The sequence below is a fragment of the Lepisosteus platostomus genome, chromosome 9, assembly GCF_059453375.1.
Source record: "Lepisosteus platostomus isolate fLepPlt1 chromosome 9, fLepPlt1.hap1, whole genome shotgun sequence".
In the NCBI taxonomy this organism is placed as follows: Eukaryota; Metazoa; Chordata; class Actinopteri; order Semionotiformes; family Lepisosteidae; genus Lepisosteus; species Lepisosteus platostomus.
The window spans coordinates 2,514,825-2,529,467 of record NC_142619.1 but is presented as its reverse complement, the minus strand read 5'-3'; the positions used below and the strand labels follow the sequence as shown (position 1 = coordinate 2,529,467).

At 53.8% G+C, this 14,643-nt stretch overlaps 1 protein-coding gene across 1 annotated transcript; it reads left to right on the top strand.

The window, feature by feature from the left end:
• The first annotated feature begins 3,649 nt into the window (after window positions 1–3,649).
• On the top strand, window positions 3,650–10,944 carry LOC148654359 (GTPase KRas). The gene is made up of 5 exons (XM_088646562.1): window positions 3,650–4,203; window positions 4,771–4,884; window positions 7,654–7,832; window positions 9,466–9,625; window positions 10,174–10,944. The coding sequence occupies exons 2-5, from the start codon at window positions 4,774–4,776 to the stop codon at window positions 10,282–10,284; spliced, it is 561 nt and encodes a 186-aa protein (XP_088502688.1). The 5' UTR covers window positions 3,650–4,203; window positions 4,771–4,773; the 3' UTR covers window positions 10,285–10,944.
• Window positions 10,945–14,643: the final 3,699 nt, after the last annotated feature.

Sequence of the window (14,643 nt, the reverse complement as noted above, 5' to 3'; positions counted from 1 at the left end):
TGTGGTTACAGGTGCAGAATGATCACTGTGCGTCTCCCAGGTGGGTTTGCTGGTGCAGAATCATCGCTGTGTGTCTCCCAGGTGGGGTTACTGGTGAAGAATTATCACTGTGTGTCTCCCAGGTGGAGTTACTGGTGCAGAATTATCACTGTGCATCTCCCAGGTGGGGTTACTGGTGCAGAATTATGGCTGTGCATCTCCCAGTAGGGGCTGCAGGTGCAGAATGATCACTGTGTGTCTCCCAGGTGGGGTTACTGGTGCAGAATGATCACTGTGCGTCTCCCAGGTGGGGTTACTGGTGCAGAATGACCAGCAGGTGTCTCCCAGGTGGGGTTATTGGTGCAGAATGGTCACTGTGCATCTCCCAGGTGGGGTTACTGGTGCAGAATGATCGCTGTGTGTCTCCCAGGTGGGGTTACTGGTGCAGAATTATCACTGTGCCTCTCCCAGGTGGGTTTGCTGGTGCAGAATGATCACTGTGTGTCTCCCAGGTGGGATTACTGATGAAGAATGATCGCTGTGTCTCCCTGGTGGGGTTACTGGTGCAGAATTATGGCTGTGCGTCTCCCAGTAGGGGCTGCAGGTGCAGAATGATCACTGTGCGTCTCCCAGGTGGGGTTACTGGATCAGAATGATCACTGTGTGTCTCCCAGGTGGGGCTGCTGGTGCAGAATGATCACTGTGCGTCTCCCAGGTGGGTTTGCTGGTACAGAATGATCACTGTGCGTCTCCCAGGTGGGGCTGCTGGTGCAGAATGATCACTGTGTGTCTCCCAGGTGGGGTTACTGGTGCAGAATGATCACTGTGCGTCTCCCAGGTGGGGTTATTGGTGCAGAATGATCACTGTGCGTCTCCCAGGTGGGGTTACTGGAGCAGAATGATCACTGTGCGTCTCCCAGGTGGGGTTACAGGTGCAGAATGATCACTGTGTGTCTCCCAGGTGGGGTTACTGGTGCAGAATTATGGCTGTGCATCTCCCAGTAGGGGTTGCAGGTGCATTATGATCACTGTGCGTCTCCCAGGTGGGGTTACTGGTGCAGAATGATCACTGTGCGTCTCCCAGGTGGGGTTACAGGTGCAGAATGATCACTGTGCGTCTCCCAGGTGGGTTTGCTGGTGCAGAAAGATCATTGTGCATCTCCCAGGTGGGGTTACTTGTGCAGAATGACCAGCAGGCGTCTCCCAGGTGGGGTTACTGGTGCAGAATTATCACTGTGCGTCTCCCAGGTGGGGTTACTGGTGCAGAATGATCGCTGTGTGTCTCCCAGGTGGGGCTGCTGGTGCAGAATGATCACTGTGTGTCTCCCAGGTGGGTTTACTGGTGCTTAATGATCACTGTGCATCTCCCAGGTGGGGCTGCTGGTGCAGAATGATCACTGTGTGTCTCCCGGGTGGGGTTACTGGTGCAGAATGATCACTGTGCGTCTCCCAGGTGGGGTTACTGGTGCAGAATGATCACTGTGTGTCTCCCAGGTGGGGTTACTGGTGAAGAATGATCACTGTGCGTCTCCCAGGTGGGGTTACTGGTGCAGAATTATCACTGTGCATCTCCCAGGTGGGGTTACTGGTGCAGAATTATGGCTGTGCATCTCCCAGTAGAGGCTGCAGGTGCAGAATGATCACTGTGTGTCTCCCAGGTGGGGCTGCTGGTGCAGAATGATCACTGTGTGTCTCCCAGGTGGGGCTGCTGGTGCAGAATGATCACTGTGTCTCCCAGGTGGGGCTGCTGGTGCAGAATGATCGCTGTGCGTCTCCCAGGTGGGGTTACTGGTGCAGAATGATCACTGTGCGTCTCCCAGGTGGGGTTACTGGTGCATAATGATCACTGTGCATCTCCCAGGTGGGGCTGCTGGTGCAGAATGTTCACTGTGTGTCTCCCAGGTGAGGTTACTGGTGTAGAATGATCACTGTGCGTCTCCCAGGTGGGGCTGCTGGTGCAGAATGATCACTGTGTGTCTCCCAGGTGGAGTTACAGGTGCAGAATGATCACTGTGCGTCTCCCAGGTGGGGTTACAGGTGCAGAATGATCACTGTGCGTCTCCCAGGTGGGTTTGCTGGTGCAGAAAGATCATTGTGCATCTCCCAGGTGGGGTTACTTGTGCAGAATGACCAGCAGGCGTCTCCCAGGTGGGGTTACTGGTGCAGAATTATCACTGTGCGTCTCCCAGGTGGGGTTACTGGTGCAGAATGATCGCTGTGTGTCTCCCAGGTGGGGCTGCTGGTGCAGAATGATCACTGTGTGTCTCCCAGGTGGGTTTACTGGTGCTTAATGATCACTGTGCATCTCCCAGGTGGGGCTGCTGGTGCAGAATGATCACTGTGTGTCTCCCGGGTGGGGTTACTGGTGCAGAATGATCACTGTGCGTCTCCCAGGTGGGGTTACTGGTGCAGAATGATCACTGTGTGTCTCCCAGGTGGGGTTACTGGTGAAGAATGATCACTGTGCGTCTCCCAGGTGGGGTTACTGGTGCAGAATTATCACTGTGCATCTCCCAGGTGGGGTTGCTGGTGCAGAATTATGGCTGTGCATCTCCCAGTAGAGGCTGCAGGTGCAGAATGATCACTGTGTGTCTCCCAGGTGGGGCTGCTGGTGCAGAATGATCACTGTGTGTCTCCCAGGTGGGGCTGCTGGTGCAGAATGATCACTGTGTCTCCCAGGTGGGGCTGCTGGTGCAGAATGATCGCTGTGCGTCTCCCAGGTGGGGTTACTGGTGCAGAATGATCACTGTGCGTCTCCCAGGTGGGGTTACTGGTGCATAATGATCACTGTGCATCTCCCAGGTGGGGCTGCTGGTGCAGAATGTTCACTGTGTGTCTCCCAGGTGAGGTTACTGGTGTAGAATGATCACTGTGCGTCTCCCAGGTGGGGCTGCTGGTGCAGAATGATCACTGTGTGTCTCCCAGGTGGAGTTACAGGTGCAGAATGATCACTGTGTGTCTCCCAGGTGGGGTTACAGGCACAGAATGATCACTGTGCGTCTCCCAGGTGGGGTTACTGGTGCACAATGATCACTGTGTGTCTCCCAGGTGGGGCTGCTGGTGCAGAATGATCACTGTGTGTCTCCCACACACAGGTGGGGCAGATGGTTGAAGTGGGTCCCCTCCTTATGTGTAACTATTTTGGATTTTCTGGGATGACCAATACTGTACAGTGCATGTCAGAGATGTTTTTTTTTTAAATGTATATAGTGCTTTTCATGTATGGCTTACAATTAGGAGGAAGACTAGTAATAAGAAACTGGAGCTGTAATAAAAGTCTGTTTTAAGTTGTAACCTGCAACCCGTTACTTTAATAAATTACTCAACTATTTCAATTGTCGCCCTCACTGGGCGGACAACAATACTAACCCCTGAGTTGTGATTGGTTGTCCTTCCTCCTTACCGCGCCGAGGGTCCTTTCTTCCGGCATTCCTATTGGTCCGAGCTCCTGTCCGTTTTGAACTCCGCGCCTTCCTATTGGTCAATACCGATTTAAAGGGACGCGAGAGGCGGAAGAAACCTTCCTGCGGACCGACTAAAATCTTCCGGTCGTGGTTCCGGATCTCCGCACCGATTGGTGCACGTTAACGTCAATCGGAAAGAAGCACATCTGATTGGCCAGTATCTCTCCCGAAAACACTCACGATTGGATAGACCCGGACGCTCCTCGCTTAAGTCCCTCCTTCCTTCCCTCCTCTTTCTCAATGGAGGACGGTTCTGCTACCGAAACTAATTACGACTTCTAATTTAAAGACGGATTAATAAAATGTAATGAATTGAAATCTGACTTGTACATCGTTTTAAATCACGATGTAACATTCTAGCACCGGGAGGCATATTATATTTGAAAAGCTGTTTTTAGGAGAAAAAGAAATCTCAAACAAGTTGTAACAGCACAATATTGATTCAGCCCGATATTTAATTTGTGTCTTTAATTAAGAAGAACTATTTTTTAAAACGTTTTTAAATTAAAAAACAGTGTTGTTTCACTGGGGAAACTACGAGAGTTACATTGTGTGTCTAAATAACGCTGTTAGAGACTATATGACCGCACACTAAATTAAAAGGCCCCGGAAAGATTAATTTATCTTAATTGCTATTTCATGGTCTCGGAAAGAGCAATAGCGTGTGAATCTCGAGCAGGTTGATGCGTTTAAATTTCTTTCGCGTGTCAGTGTCAGGATCTGGGAGCCGAGACGGAGCTGAATTCATCAACGCGAAGAGGTACGATTTGAAATATTTCCACTGGTTTTAAAGATAACCCGAAAATGTGTCTGTATGAACCCCTCTCTCTCTCAGTGCAGTGTTAATGTACTGGAGTGTCCAGTCCGTGTGTCTGTATTAACCCCTCTCTCTCAGTGCAGTGTTAATGTACTGGAGTGTCCAGTCAGTGTGTCTGTATGAACCCCTCTCTCTCTCAGTGCAGTGTTAATGTACTGGAGTGTCCAGTCAGTGTGTCTGTATTAACCCCTCTCTCTCTCAGTGCAGTGTTAATGTACTGGAGTGTCCACTCAGTGTGTCTGTATGAACCCCTCTCTCTCTCAGTGCAGTGTTAATGTACTGGAGTGTCCAGTCAGTGTGTCTGTATTAACCCCTCTCTCTCAGTGCAGTGTTAATGTACTGGAGTGTCCAGTCAGTGTGTCTGTATGAACCCCTCTCTCTCTCAGTGCAGTGTTAATGTACTGGAGTGTCCAGTCAGTGTGTGTGTAGTAACCCCTCTCTCTCTCAGTGCAGTGTTAATGTACTGGAGTGTCCAGCGTGTCTGTATTAACCCCTCTCTCTCTCTCTCAGGTGATGACCGAGTATAAGCTGGTAGTTGTAGGTGCTGGAGGAGTGGGGAAGAGCGCTCTGACTATCCAGCTCATCCAGAATCACTTTGTGGATGAATATGACCCCACAATAGAGGTCAGTCCTGGTGTTTCCTTTGACCATTCAATGTTTAAATGCTGTTTTTTAAATGTTAAATACGAAACAGTAACATTTGTATGCTCTGACTCTGTTAAATCACTTACCCTGTAATTGTAGTAGGCTTTCTTTAGGTAGATAGGAGGAACAGTATGGTGAGAACAGAGAGTACAACTCAGTGTTGATGTGCTGTGGTGTCCAGTCAGTAACCTGTGTCTGCATTGAGCTCCGCGGTGAGAGAGAGGTGCACTTCCTACTTCCTACTACTCTGGGATTAGAGAAACATTCTTCCCTAAATCTAGAAATCGAATCCCAGAGTCCCCACAATGGGTCCCAATACTACTGGGAGCGGGAGGAGGGAACTCAGTTGAACTGGCAGCCCAGTGTGTGATCTCCTGTCCCAGCCTGAGGAACAGACAGTGAGCCTGTCTCTCAATAATAATAATAATACAGTGTGTGATCTCCTGTCCCAGCCTGAGGAACAGTGAGCCCGTCTCTCAATAATAATAATACAGTGTGTGATCTCCTGTCCCAGCCTGAGGAACAGACAGTGAGCCCGTCTCTCAATAATAATAATACAGTGTGTGATCTCCTGTCCCAGCCCGAGGAACAGACAGTGAGCCCGTCTCTCAATAATAATACAGTGTGTGATCTCCTGTCCCAGCCTGAGGAACAGACAGTGAGCCCGTCTCTCAATAATAATACAGTGTGCGATCTCCTGTCCCAGCCTGAGGAACAGACAGTGAGCCTGTCTCTCAATAATAATAATACAGTGTGTGATCTCCTGTCCCAGCCTGAGGAACAGACAGTGAGCCTGTCTCTCAATAATAATAATACAGTGTGATCTCCTGTCCCAGCCCGAGGAACAGACAGTGAGCCTGTCTCTCAATAATAATAATACAGTGTGTGATCTCCTGTCCCAGCCCGAGGAACAGACAGTGAGCCTGTCTCTCAATAATAATAATACAGTGTGTGATCTCCTGTCCCAGCCTGAGGAACAGACAGTGAGCCTGTCTCTCAATAATAATAATACAGTGTGTGATCTCCTGTCCCAGCCTGAGGAACAGACAGTGAGCCTGTCTCTCAATAATAATAATACAGTGTGTGATCTCCTGTCCCAGCCTGAGGAACAGTGAGCCCATCTCTCAATAATAATAATACAGTGTGTGATCTCCTGTCCCAGCCTGAGGAACAGACAGTGAGCCTGTCTCTCAATAATAATAATACAGTGTGTGATCTCCTGTCCCAGCCTGAGGAACAGACAGTGAGCCTGTCTCTCAATAATAATAATACAGTGTGTGATCTCCTGTCCCAGCCTGAGGAACAGACAGTGAGCCTGTCTCTCAATAATAATAATACAGTGTGCGATCTCCTGTCCCAGCCTGAGGAACAGACAGCGAGCCTGTCTCTCAATAATAATAATACAGTGTGCGATCTCCTGTCCCAGCCTGAGGAACAGACAGCGAGCCCGTCTCTCAGTAATAATAATACAGTGTGCGATCTCCTGTCCCAGCCTGAGGAACAGACATTGAGCCCGTCTCTCAATAATAATAATACAGTGTGTGATCTCCTGTCCCAGCCCGAGGAACAGACAGTGAGCCTGTCTCTCAATAATAATAATACAGTGTGTGATCTCCTGTCCCAGCCTGAGGAACAGACAGCGAGCCTGTCTCTCAATAATAATAATACAGTGTGTGATCTCCTGTCCCAGCCTGAGGAACAGACAGCGAGCCTGTCTCTCAATAATAATAATACAGTGTGTGATCTCCTGTCCCAGCCTGAGGAACAGACAGCGAGCCTGTCTCTCAATAATAATAATAATACAGTGTGTGATCTCCTGTCCCAGCCTGAGGAACAGACAGTGAGCCCGTCTCTCAATAATAATAATACAGTGTGTGATCTCCTGTCCCAGCCTGAGGAACAGACAGTGAGCCTGTCTCTCAATAATAATAATACAGTGTGTGATCTCCTGTCCCAGCCTGAGGAACAGACACTGAGCCTGTCTCTCAATAATAATAATACAGTGTGTGATCTCCTGTCCCAGCCTGAGGAACAGACACTGAGCCTGTCTCTCAATAATAATAATACAGTGTGTGATCTCCTGTCCCAGCCTGAGGAACAGACACTGAGCCTGTCTCTCAATAATAATAATACAGTGTGTGATCTCCTGTCCCAGCCTGAGGAACAGACAGTGAGCCTGTCTCTCAGTAATAATAATACAGTGTGTGATCTCCTGTCCCAGCCTGAGGAACAGACAGTGAGCCTGTCTCTCAATAATAATAATACAGTGTGTGATCTCCTGTCCCAGCCTGAGGAACAGACAGTGAGCCTGTCTCTCAATAATAATAATACAGTGTGTGATCTCCTGTCCCAGCCTGAGGAACAGACAGTGAGCCTGTCTCTCAATAATAATAATACAGTGTGTGATCTCCTGTCCCAGCCTGAGGAACAGACAGTGAGCCTGTCTCTCAATAATAATAATACAGTGTGTGATCTCCTGTCCCAGCCTGAGGAACAGACAGTGAGCCTGTCTCTCAATAATAATAATACAGTGTGTGATCTCCTGTCCCAGCCCGAGGAACAGACAGTGAGCCCGTCTCTCAATAGTGCTCCATCTGTCTACAGTATTTGTAAATATTTTATAATATGTCTTTGTTGTAAATATCTGTAGATTTTATTTTGTTGTGTTTCGTGTGAATTTCATTATCTGTATTTGCTTTGGCAACGCTGTGGTGTCCAGTCAGTAAACCCTCCCCCTGTCTCTCTCAGGACTCGTACCGGAAGCAGGTGGTGATCGACGGCGAGACGTGTCTCCTGGACATCCTGGACACGGCGGGCCAGGAGGAGTATAGCGCCATGCGGGACCAGTACATGCGCACGGGCGAGGGCTTCCTCTGCGTCTTCGCCATCAACAATGCCAAGTCCTTCGAGGACGTCCACCTGTACAGGTGAGAGGCGGCGGCGCCCCCTGCTGCTGGCGGGGTGAGAGCCCCAGACCCGGCGCTCCGGGTGGGGGGGTGGTTGTTGCCCAGACTGGCTGACATTTCCTGACCGCGGCGGCGCTGGTCTCTGCCCCTGCCCGGCGGTGAAATCGCCGTCGGCCCCCTGCGTTTAACGAAGGGCGGATCACCGGGGGGGGGGCAGGAGGTGTGAGTGGGGCCAGCAGGGGGCGCTCTCCCTGCGGTCTGTGTGGGTCCTCATGCCCCAGTATAGTGACGGGGACACTAGACTGTAAACAGGCGCCGTCCTTCGGATGAGACGTCAAACCGAGGTCCTGACTCTCTGTGGTCATGAACAATCCCGGGGTGTCTCTCGACAAGAGTAGGGGTGTCACCCCAAATTTCTCCCTGGCCTTTACGACAGGGACAGAGTCAGAGAGACAGAGTCACAGTCAGAGAGTCACAGTCACACAGAGACACAGAGACGGACAGAGAGAGAGTCAAAGACAGGGGGAGACAGAGTAAGAAACACAGACAGCGAGAGTAAGATTCGTCCTTCAGATGAGACGTCAAACCGAGGTCCTGACTCTCTGTGGTCATGAACAATCCCAGGGTGTCTCTCGACAAGAGTAGGGGTGTCACCCCAAATTTCTCCCTGGCCTTTACGACAGGGACAGAGTCAGAGAGTCACAGTCACACAGTCACACAGAGACACAGAGAGAGTCAAAGACAGGTGGAGACAGAGTAAGAAACACAGACAGCGAGAGTAAGATTCGCCCTTCAGATGAGACGTCAAACCGAGGTCCTGACTCTCTGTGGTCATTAACAATCCCGGGGTGTCTCTCAACAAGAGTAGGGGTGTCACCCCAAATTTCTCCCTGGCCTTTACGACAGGGACAGAGTCAGAGAGACAGAGTCACAGTCAGAGAGTCACAGAGACACAGAGACAGACAGAGAGAGAGTCAAAGACAGGTGGAGACAGAGTAAGAAACACAGATAGCGAGAGTAAGATTCGTCCTTCAGATGAGACGTCAAACCGAGGTCCTGACTCTCTGTGGTCATTAACAATCCCGGGGTGTCTCTCAACAAGAGTAGGGGTGTCACCCCAAATTTCTCCCTGGCCTTTACGACAGGGACAGAGTCAGAGAGACAGAGTCACAGTCAGAGAGTCACAGAGACAGACAGAGAGAGAGTCAAAGACAGGTGGAGACAAAGTAAGAAACACAGACAGCGAGAGTAAGATTCGTCCTTCAGATGAGACGTCAAACCGAGGTCCTGACTCTCTGTGGTCATTAACAATCCCGGGGTGTCTCTCGACAAGAGTAGGGGTGTTACCCCAGTGTCCTGGCCAAACTCCCCCCCTGGCCTTTACCCCTCATGGCCTCCTAATAACCCCCCTCTCTGAACTGGCTCCATCCCTCTGCTCTCCTCCCCACTGAGAGCTGGTGTGTGTGAGAGGACTGGGGCATCATCCAGGTGGGGCTGCACACTGGTGGCGGTAGTGGGATTCCCCCTGACCTGGGAAGAGCTCGGAGTGGAGGGTCCAGACAGGGGCTCTAGAGGTGGAAGCAGTGAGTTGATGGGAGAGGAGAGAGAGAGAGAGAGAGAGAGGAGTGTGTGACCGCCGCCGCTGTCCCGGCAGGGAGCAGATCGCGCGGGTGAAGGACAGCGAGTCGGTGCCCATGGTGCTCGTGGGCAACAAGTGTGACCTGGGCTCGAGGCCGGTGGACAGCCGGCAGGCGCAGGAGCTGGCCAGGGGCTACGGCATCCCCTTCGTGGAGACGTCCGCCAAGACCAGACAGGTGACGGGAGGGGGACAGGAGGGAGTGATCTGGACACGGGGGGGACAGGAGAGGGACATACACTGGGGGACAGGGAGAGGGACGGGGAGAGGGAGTGATCTGGACACAGGGGGACAGGAGAGGGACGGGGAGAGGGAGTGATCTGGACACAGGGGGACGGGAGGGGGAGTGATGTGGACACAGGGACAGGAGAGGGACACAGGGGGAAGGGGAGAGGGACACAGGGGGACGGGAGAGGGAGTGATCTGGAGACAGGGGGACAGGAGAGGGAGTGATGTGGACACAGGGGGGGACGGGAGAGGGAGTGATGTGGACACAGGGGGATAGGGAGAGGGAGTGATGTGGACACAGGGGGACGGGAGAGGGAGTGATCTGGACACGGGGGGACAGTGTCAGGCGGAGTGTCTGAGTGTGAGAAGCAGGGAGGGGCGTTTGCTGTGTGAGCTGGCGAGGGTCTCTGTGGGTCCAGGCAGGGTGTCAGTCCCTCTGTGCTGGTGTGTTAATTCTCAGTCCCCCTCTCTGTCCCTCTCTGTCTCTGTCTGTCCCAGGGGGTAGAGGACGCCTTCTACTCCCTGGTGCGCGAGATCAGGAAGCACAAGGAGAAGCTGAGCAAGACGGGGAAGAAGAAATCGACAAAGAGGCGCTGTACCATTCTATAACGTTCTCTCCCATTGGCCCTCCTGCTGGCCCTGTGGTCTGTAACGCCCTCTCCCATTGGCCCTCCTGCTGGCCGTGTGGTCTGTAACGCTCTCTCTCATTGGCCCTGTGTTCTGTAATGCTCTCTCTCATTGGCCCTCCTCCTGGCCCTGTGTTCTGTAACGCTCTCTCATTGGCCCTGTGCTCTGTAACGCCCTCTCCCATTGGCCCTGTGTTCTGTAACGCCCTCTCCCATTGGCCCTCCTCCTGGCCCTGTGTTCTGTAACACTCTCTCTCATTGGCCCTGTGCTCTGTAACACCCTTTCCCATTGGTCCTCCACCTGCCTCTGTAACACAGTATCTCATTGGCCGACCATCTGTCCCTTTAGTGTACAACACCGTCTGTGACTGGCTGCCTGTTCCTCCCTTCCAAGTCCCTCCATCTTTCTCTCTCTCTTCCTTGTCTGGGTCCTGTGCCCCTACCCCTCTGCCCCTCAGTGTTCATGCGCTGTGGTGTCTAGTCTGGGCCTGTAGGTCACACAGAGAAACGTACTGCGGAAAAGGAAATTATCTGCAATTAGCTGCTCTTCGGATTTTGTAATGACTTAAAAAAAAACTGTAACTGGTGTAAAGTGCTGTATGGTTTTATTACAATAAAAAGGTTTTTTCTTTTTTTTTTTTAATCCCTGTCGTTTGGCTGAAATGTTGGATAGGAGGCTCTGAGTGGCTCAAGAAGAAGTCAAGACCTGCAGAGACCTCAGTCTGAGGGTGTCCTATGTGTTTGTCCTGCTGTCCTCTCAGTGACTCCAGCTCCTGTAGACAGACTGGACACTGCCCTCCACACCAGAGCTGTCTGCTCGTCCTCTGGAGCAGAGACCTCAGTCTGAGGGTGTCCTGTGTGTTTGTCCTGCTGTCCTCTCAGTGACTCCAGCTCCTGTAGACAGACTGGACACTGCCCTCCACACCAGAGCTGTCTGCTCGTCCTCTGGAGCAGAGACCTCAGTCTGAGGGTGTCCTGTGTTTGTGTCCTGCTGTCCTCTCAGTGACTCCAGCTCCTGTAGACAGACTGGACACTGCCCTCCACACCTGAGCTGTCCGCTCGTCCTCTGGAGCAGAGACCTCAGTCTGAGGGTGTCCTGTGTTTGTGTCCTGCTGTCCTCTCAGTGACTCCAGCTCCTGGAGACAGACTGGACACTGCCCTCCACACCAGAGCTGGCCTCTCGTCCGCTGGAGCAGAGACCTCAGTCTGAGGGTGTCCTGTGTTTGTGTCCTGCTGTCCTCTCAGTGACTCCAGCTCCTGGAGACAGACTGGACCCTGCCCTCCACACCAGAGCTGGCCGCTCGTCCTCTGGAGCAGAGACCTCAGTCTGAGGGTGTCCTGTGTGTTTGTCCTGCTGTCCTCTCAGTGACTCCAGCTCCTGGAGACAGACTGGACACTGCCCTCCACACCAGAGCTGTCTGCTCGTCCTCTGGAGCAGAGACCTCAGTCTGAGGGTGTCCTGTGTTTGTGTCCTGCTGTCCTCTCAGTGACTCCAGCTCCTGGAGACAGACTGGACCCTGCCCTCCACACCAGAGCTGGCCGCTCGTCCTCTGGAGCAGAGACCTCAGTCTGAGGGTGTCCTGTGTTTGTGTCCTGCTGTCCTCTCAGTGACTCCAGCTCCTGGAGACAGACTGGACACTGCCCTCCACACCAGAGCTGTCTGCCCGTCCTCTGGAGCAGAGACCTCAGTCTGAGGGTGTCCTGTGTTTGTGTCCTGCTGTCCTCTCAGTGACTCCAGCTCCTGGAGACAGACTGGACACTGCCCTCCACACCAGAGCTGTCTGCCCGTCCTCTGGAGCAGAGACCTCAGTCTGAGGGTGTCCTGTGTTTGTGTCCTGCTGTCCTCTCACTGACTCCAGCTCCTGTAGACAGACTGGACACTGCCCTCCACACCAGAGCTGTCCGCCCGTCCTCTGGAGCAGAGACCTCAGTCTGAGGGTGTCCTGTGTTTGTGTCCTGCTGTCCTCTCAGTGACTCCAGCTCCTGGAGACAGACTGGACACTGCCCTCCACACCAGAGCTGGCCGCTCGTCCTCTGGAGCAGAGACCTCAGTCTGAGGGTGTCCTGTGTTTGTGTCCTGCTGTCCTCTCAGTGACTCCAGCTCCTGTAGACAGACTGGACACTGCCCTCCACACCAGAGCTGTCTGCTCGTCCTCTGGAGCAGAGACCTCAGTCTGAGGGTGTCCTGTGTTTGTGTCCTGCTGTCCTCTCAGTGACTCCAGCTCCTGGAGACAGACTGGACACTGCCCTCCACACCAGAGCTGTCCGCCCGTCCTCTGGAGCAGAGACCTCAGTCTGAGGGTGTCCCGTGTTTGTGTCCTGCTGTCCTCTCAGTGATTCCAGCTCCTGTAGACAGACTGGACACTGCCCTCCACGCCAGAGCTGTCTGCTCGTCCTCTGGAGCAGAGACCTCAGTCTGAGGGTGTCCTGTGTTTGTGTCCTGCTGTCCTCTCAGTGACTCCAGCTCCTGTAGACAGACTGGACACTGCCCTCCACACCAGAGCTGTCTGCTCGTCCTCTGGAGCAGAGACCTCAGTCTGAGGGTGTCCTGTGTTTGTGTCCTGCTGTCCTCTCAGTGACTCCAGCTCCTGTAGACAGACTGGACACTGCCCTCTACACCAGAGCTGTCTGCCCGTCCTCTGGAGCAGAGACCTCAGTCTGAGGGTGTCCTGTGTTTGTGTCCTGCTGTCCTCTCAGTGACTCCAGCTCCTGTAGACAGACTGGACACTGCCCTCCACGCCAGAGCTGTCCGCTCGTCCTCTGGAGCAGAGACCTCAGTCTGAGGGTGTCCTGTGTGTTTGTCCTGCTGTCCTCTCAGTGACTCCAGCTCCTGTAGACAGACTGGACACTGCCCTCCACACCAGAGCTGTCTGCCCGTCCTCTGGAGCAGAGACCTCAGTCTGAGGGTGTCCTGTGTTTGTGTCCTGCTGTCCTCTCAGTGACTCCAGCTCCTGTAGACAGACTGGACACTGCCCTCCACACCTGAGCTGTCCGCTCGTCCTCTGGAGCAGAGACCTCAGTCTGAGGGTGTCCTGTGTTTGTGTCCTGCTGTCCTCTCAGTGACTCCAGCTCCTGTAGACAGACTGGACACTGCCCTCCACACCAGAGCTGGCCGCTCGTCCTCTGGAGCAGAGACCTCAGTCTGAGGGTGTCCTGTGTTTGTGTCCTGCTGTCCTCTCAGTGACTCCAGCTCCTGGAGACAGACTGGACACTGCCCTCCACACCAGAGCTGTATCAGGACTGATTCAAACAGAGGCAGCAGGAGGACCGAGTCTCCCTGCACGACAGCCAGGGAAAACACTCATTTCTCTCTCATTTCTGGTCTGCGGAGCGAAACGTTTTGCGGGCGTCAACGGGTGGGGTATCACTTTTTCCTGCGGGGGTCTCGGTTCTGTCACGGATATCCCCCACTCTTGCCTCCTGCTGCCTGCCTGCAGCGCCTCCTGGTGGCAGAGGACTGCACAGCCTGCTCGCGGGGTGGACGTGCAGTTCCCTTGACGACCCGCCCCGCCCTTCCTGGAGAACTCGGCACAGCGCCTGCTCCTGCGAAGGGCCGGGGGGGGGGGGGGGTCAGGTAGTCCAAATTCAACTTCATTTCTCCTCTGCAGCTCATCCTCGTGGGTGATGTGCAATGTGAGAAAATAAATTGTAAGTTCATGGGAGGGGGAGTGTGTGTGTGTGTGTGTGTGTGTGTGTGTGTGGGTGTGGGTGTGGAGTTTGCATGTTCCTCTCCAGGCTGGAAGTGGAGAACCTTCACTCCAGTGCACAGGCTGGTCCAACTGCTCCCTGAACACAGTGCTGTGTGCAGTCAGGCAGTGAGCGAGTGCAGGGACAGGGGCAGGGACAGACCCGACAGGGGCAGGGTCAGGGGCAGGGACAGACCCGACAGGGGCAGGGGCAGGGATAGACCCGACAGGGGCAGGGGCAGGGATAGACCCGACAGGGGCAGGGGCAGACCCGGCAGGGGCAGGGGCAGACCCGGCAGGGGCAGACCCGGCAGGGACAGGGGCAGGGACAGACCCGACAGGGACAGGGACAGGGGCAGGGACAGACCCGACAGGGACAGGGACAGGGACAGGGACAGACCCGACAGGGACAGGGACAGGGACAGGGACAAGGGCAGGGGCAGGGACAGACCCGACAGGGACAGGGACAGGGACAGACCCGCCGCGGACCACCCCCGGCCCCTCCCTCCGGACAGCCGCCTGACCTCAGCCCTGACGCAGCCCGGAAACAGAAAGGGGTCCGACTAGGGCACCGGTCCAGGAAACCCCCCCCCTCCCCGGTGGGCCGAGGCCCGGCCCGGGTGCGAGCGGCGGGAAGGACAGACAGGAGCACGCGC

Coding starts and splice junctions, on each gene's coding strand:
- LOC148654359 (XM_088646562.1), top strand. CDS start 4,774: ATGACCGAGTATAAGCTGGTAGTTGTAGGTGCTGGAGGAGTGGGGAAG. Junction 7,833..9,465: donor GAGGACGTCCACCTGTACAG/GTGAGAGGCGGC, acceptor CTGTCCCGGCAG/GGAGCAGATCGCGCGGGTGA. Junction 9,626..10,173: donor CGTCCGCCAAGACCAGACAG/GTGACGGGAGGG, acceptor TGTCTGTCCCAG/GGGGTAGAGGACGCCTTCTA.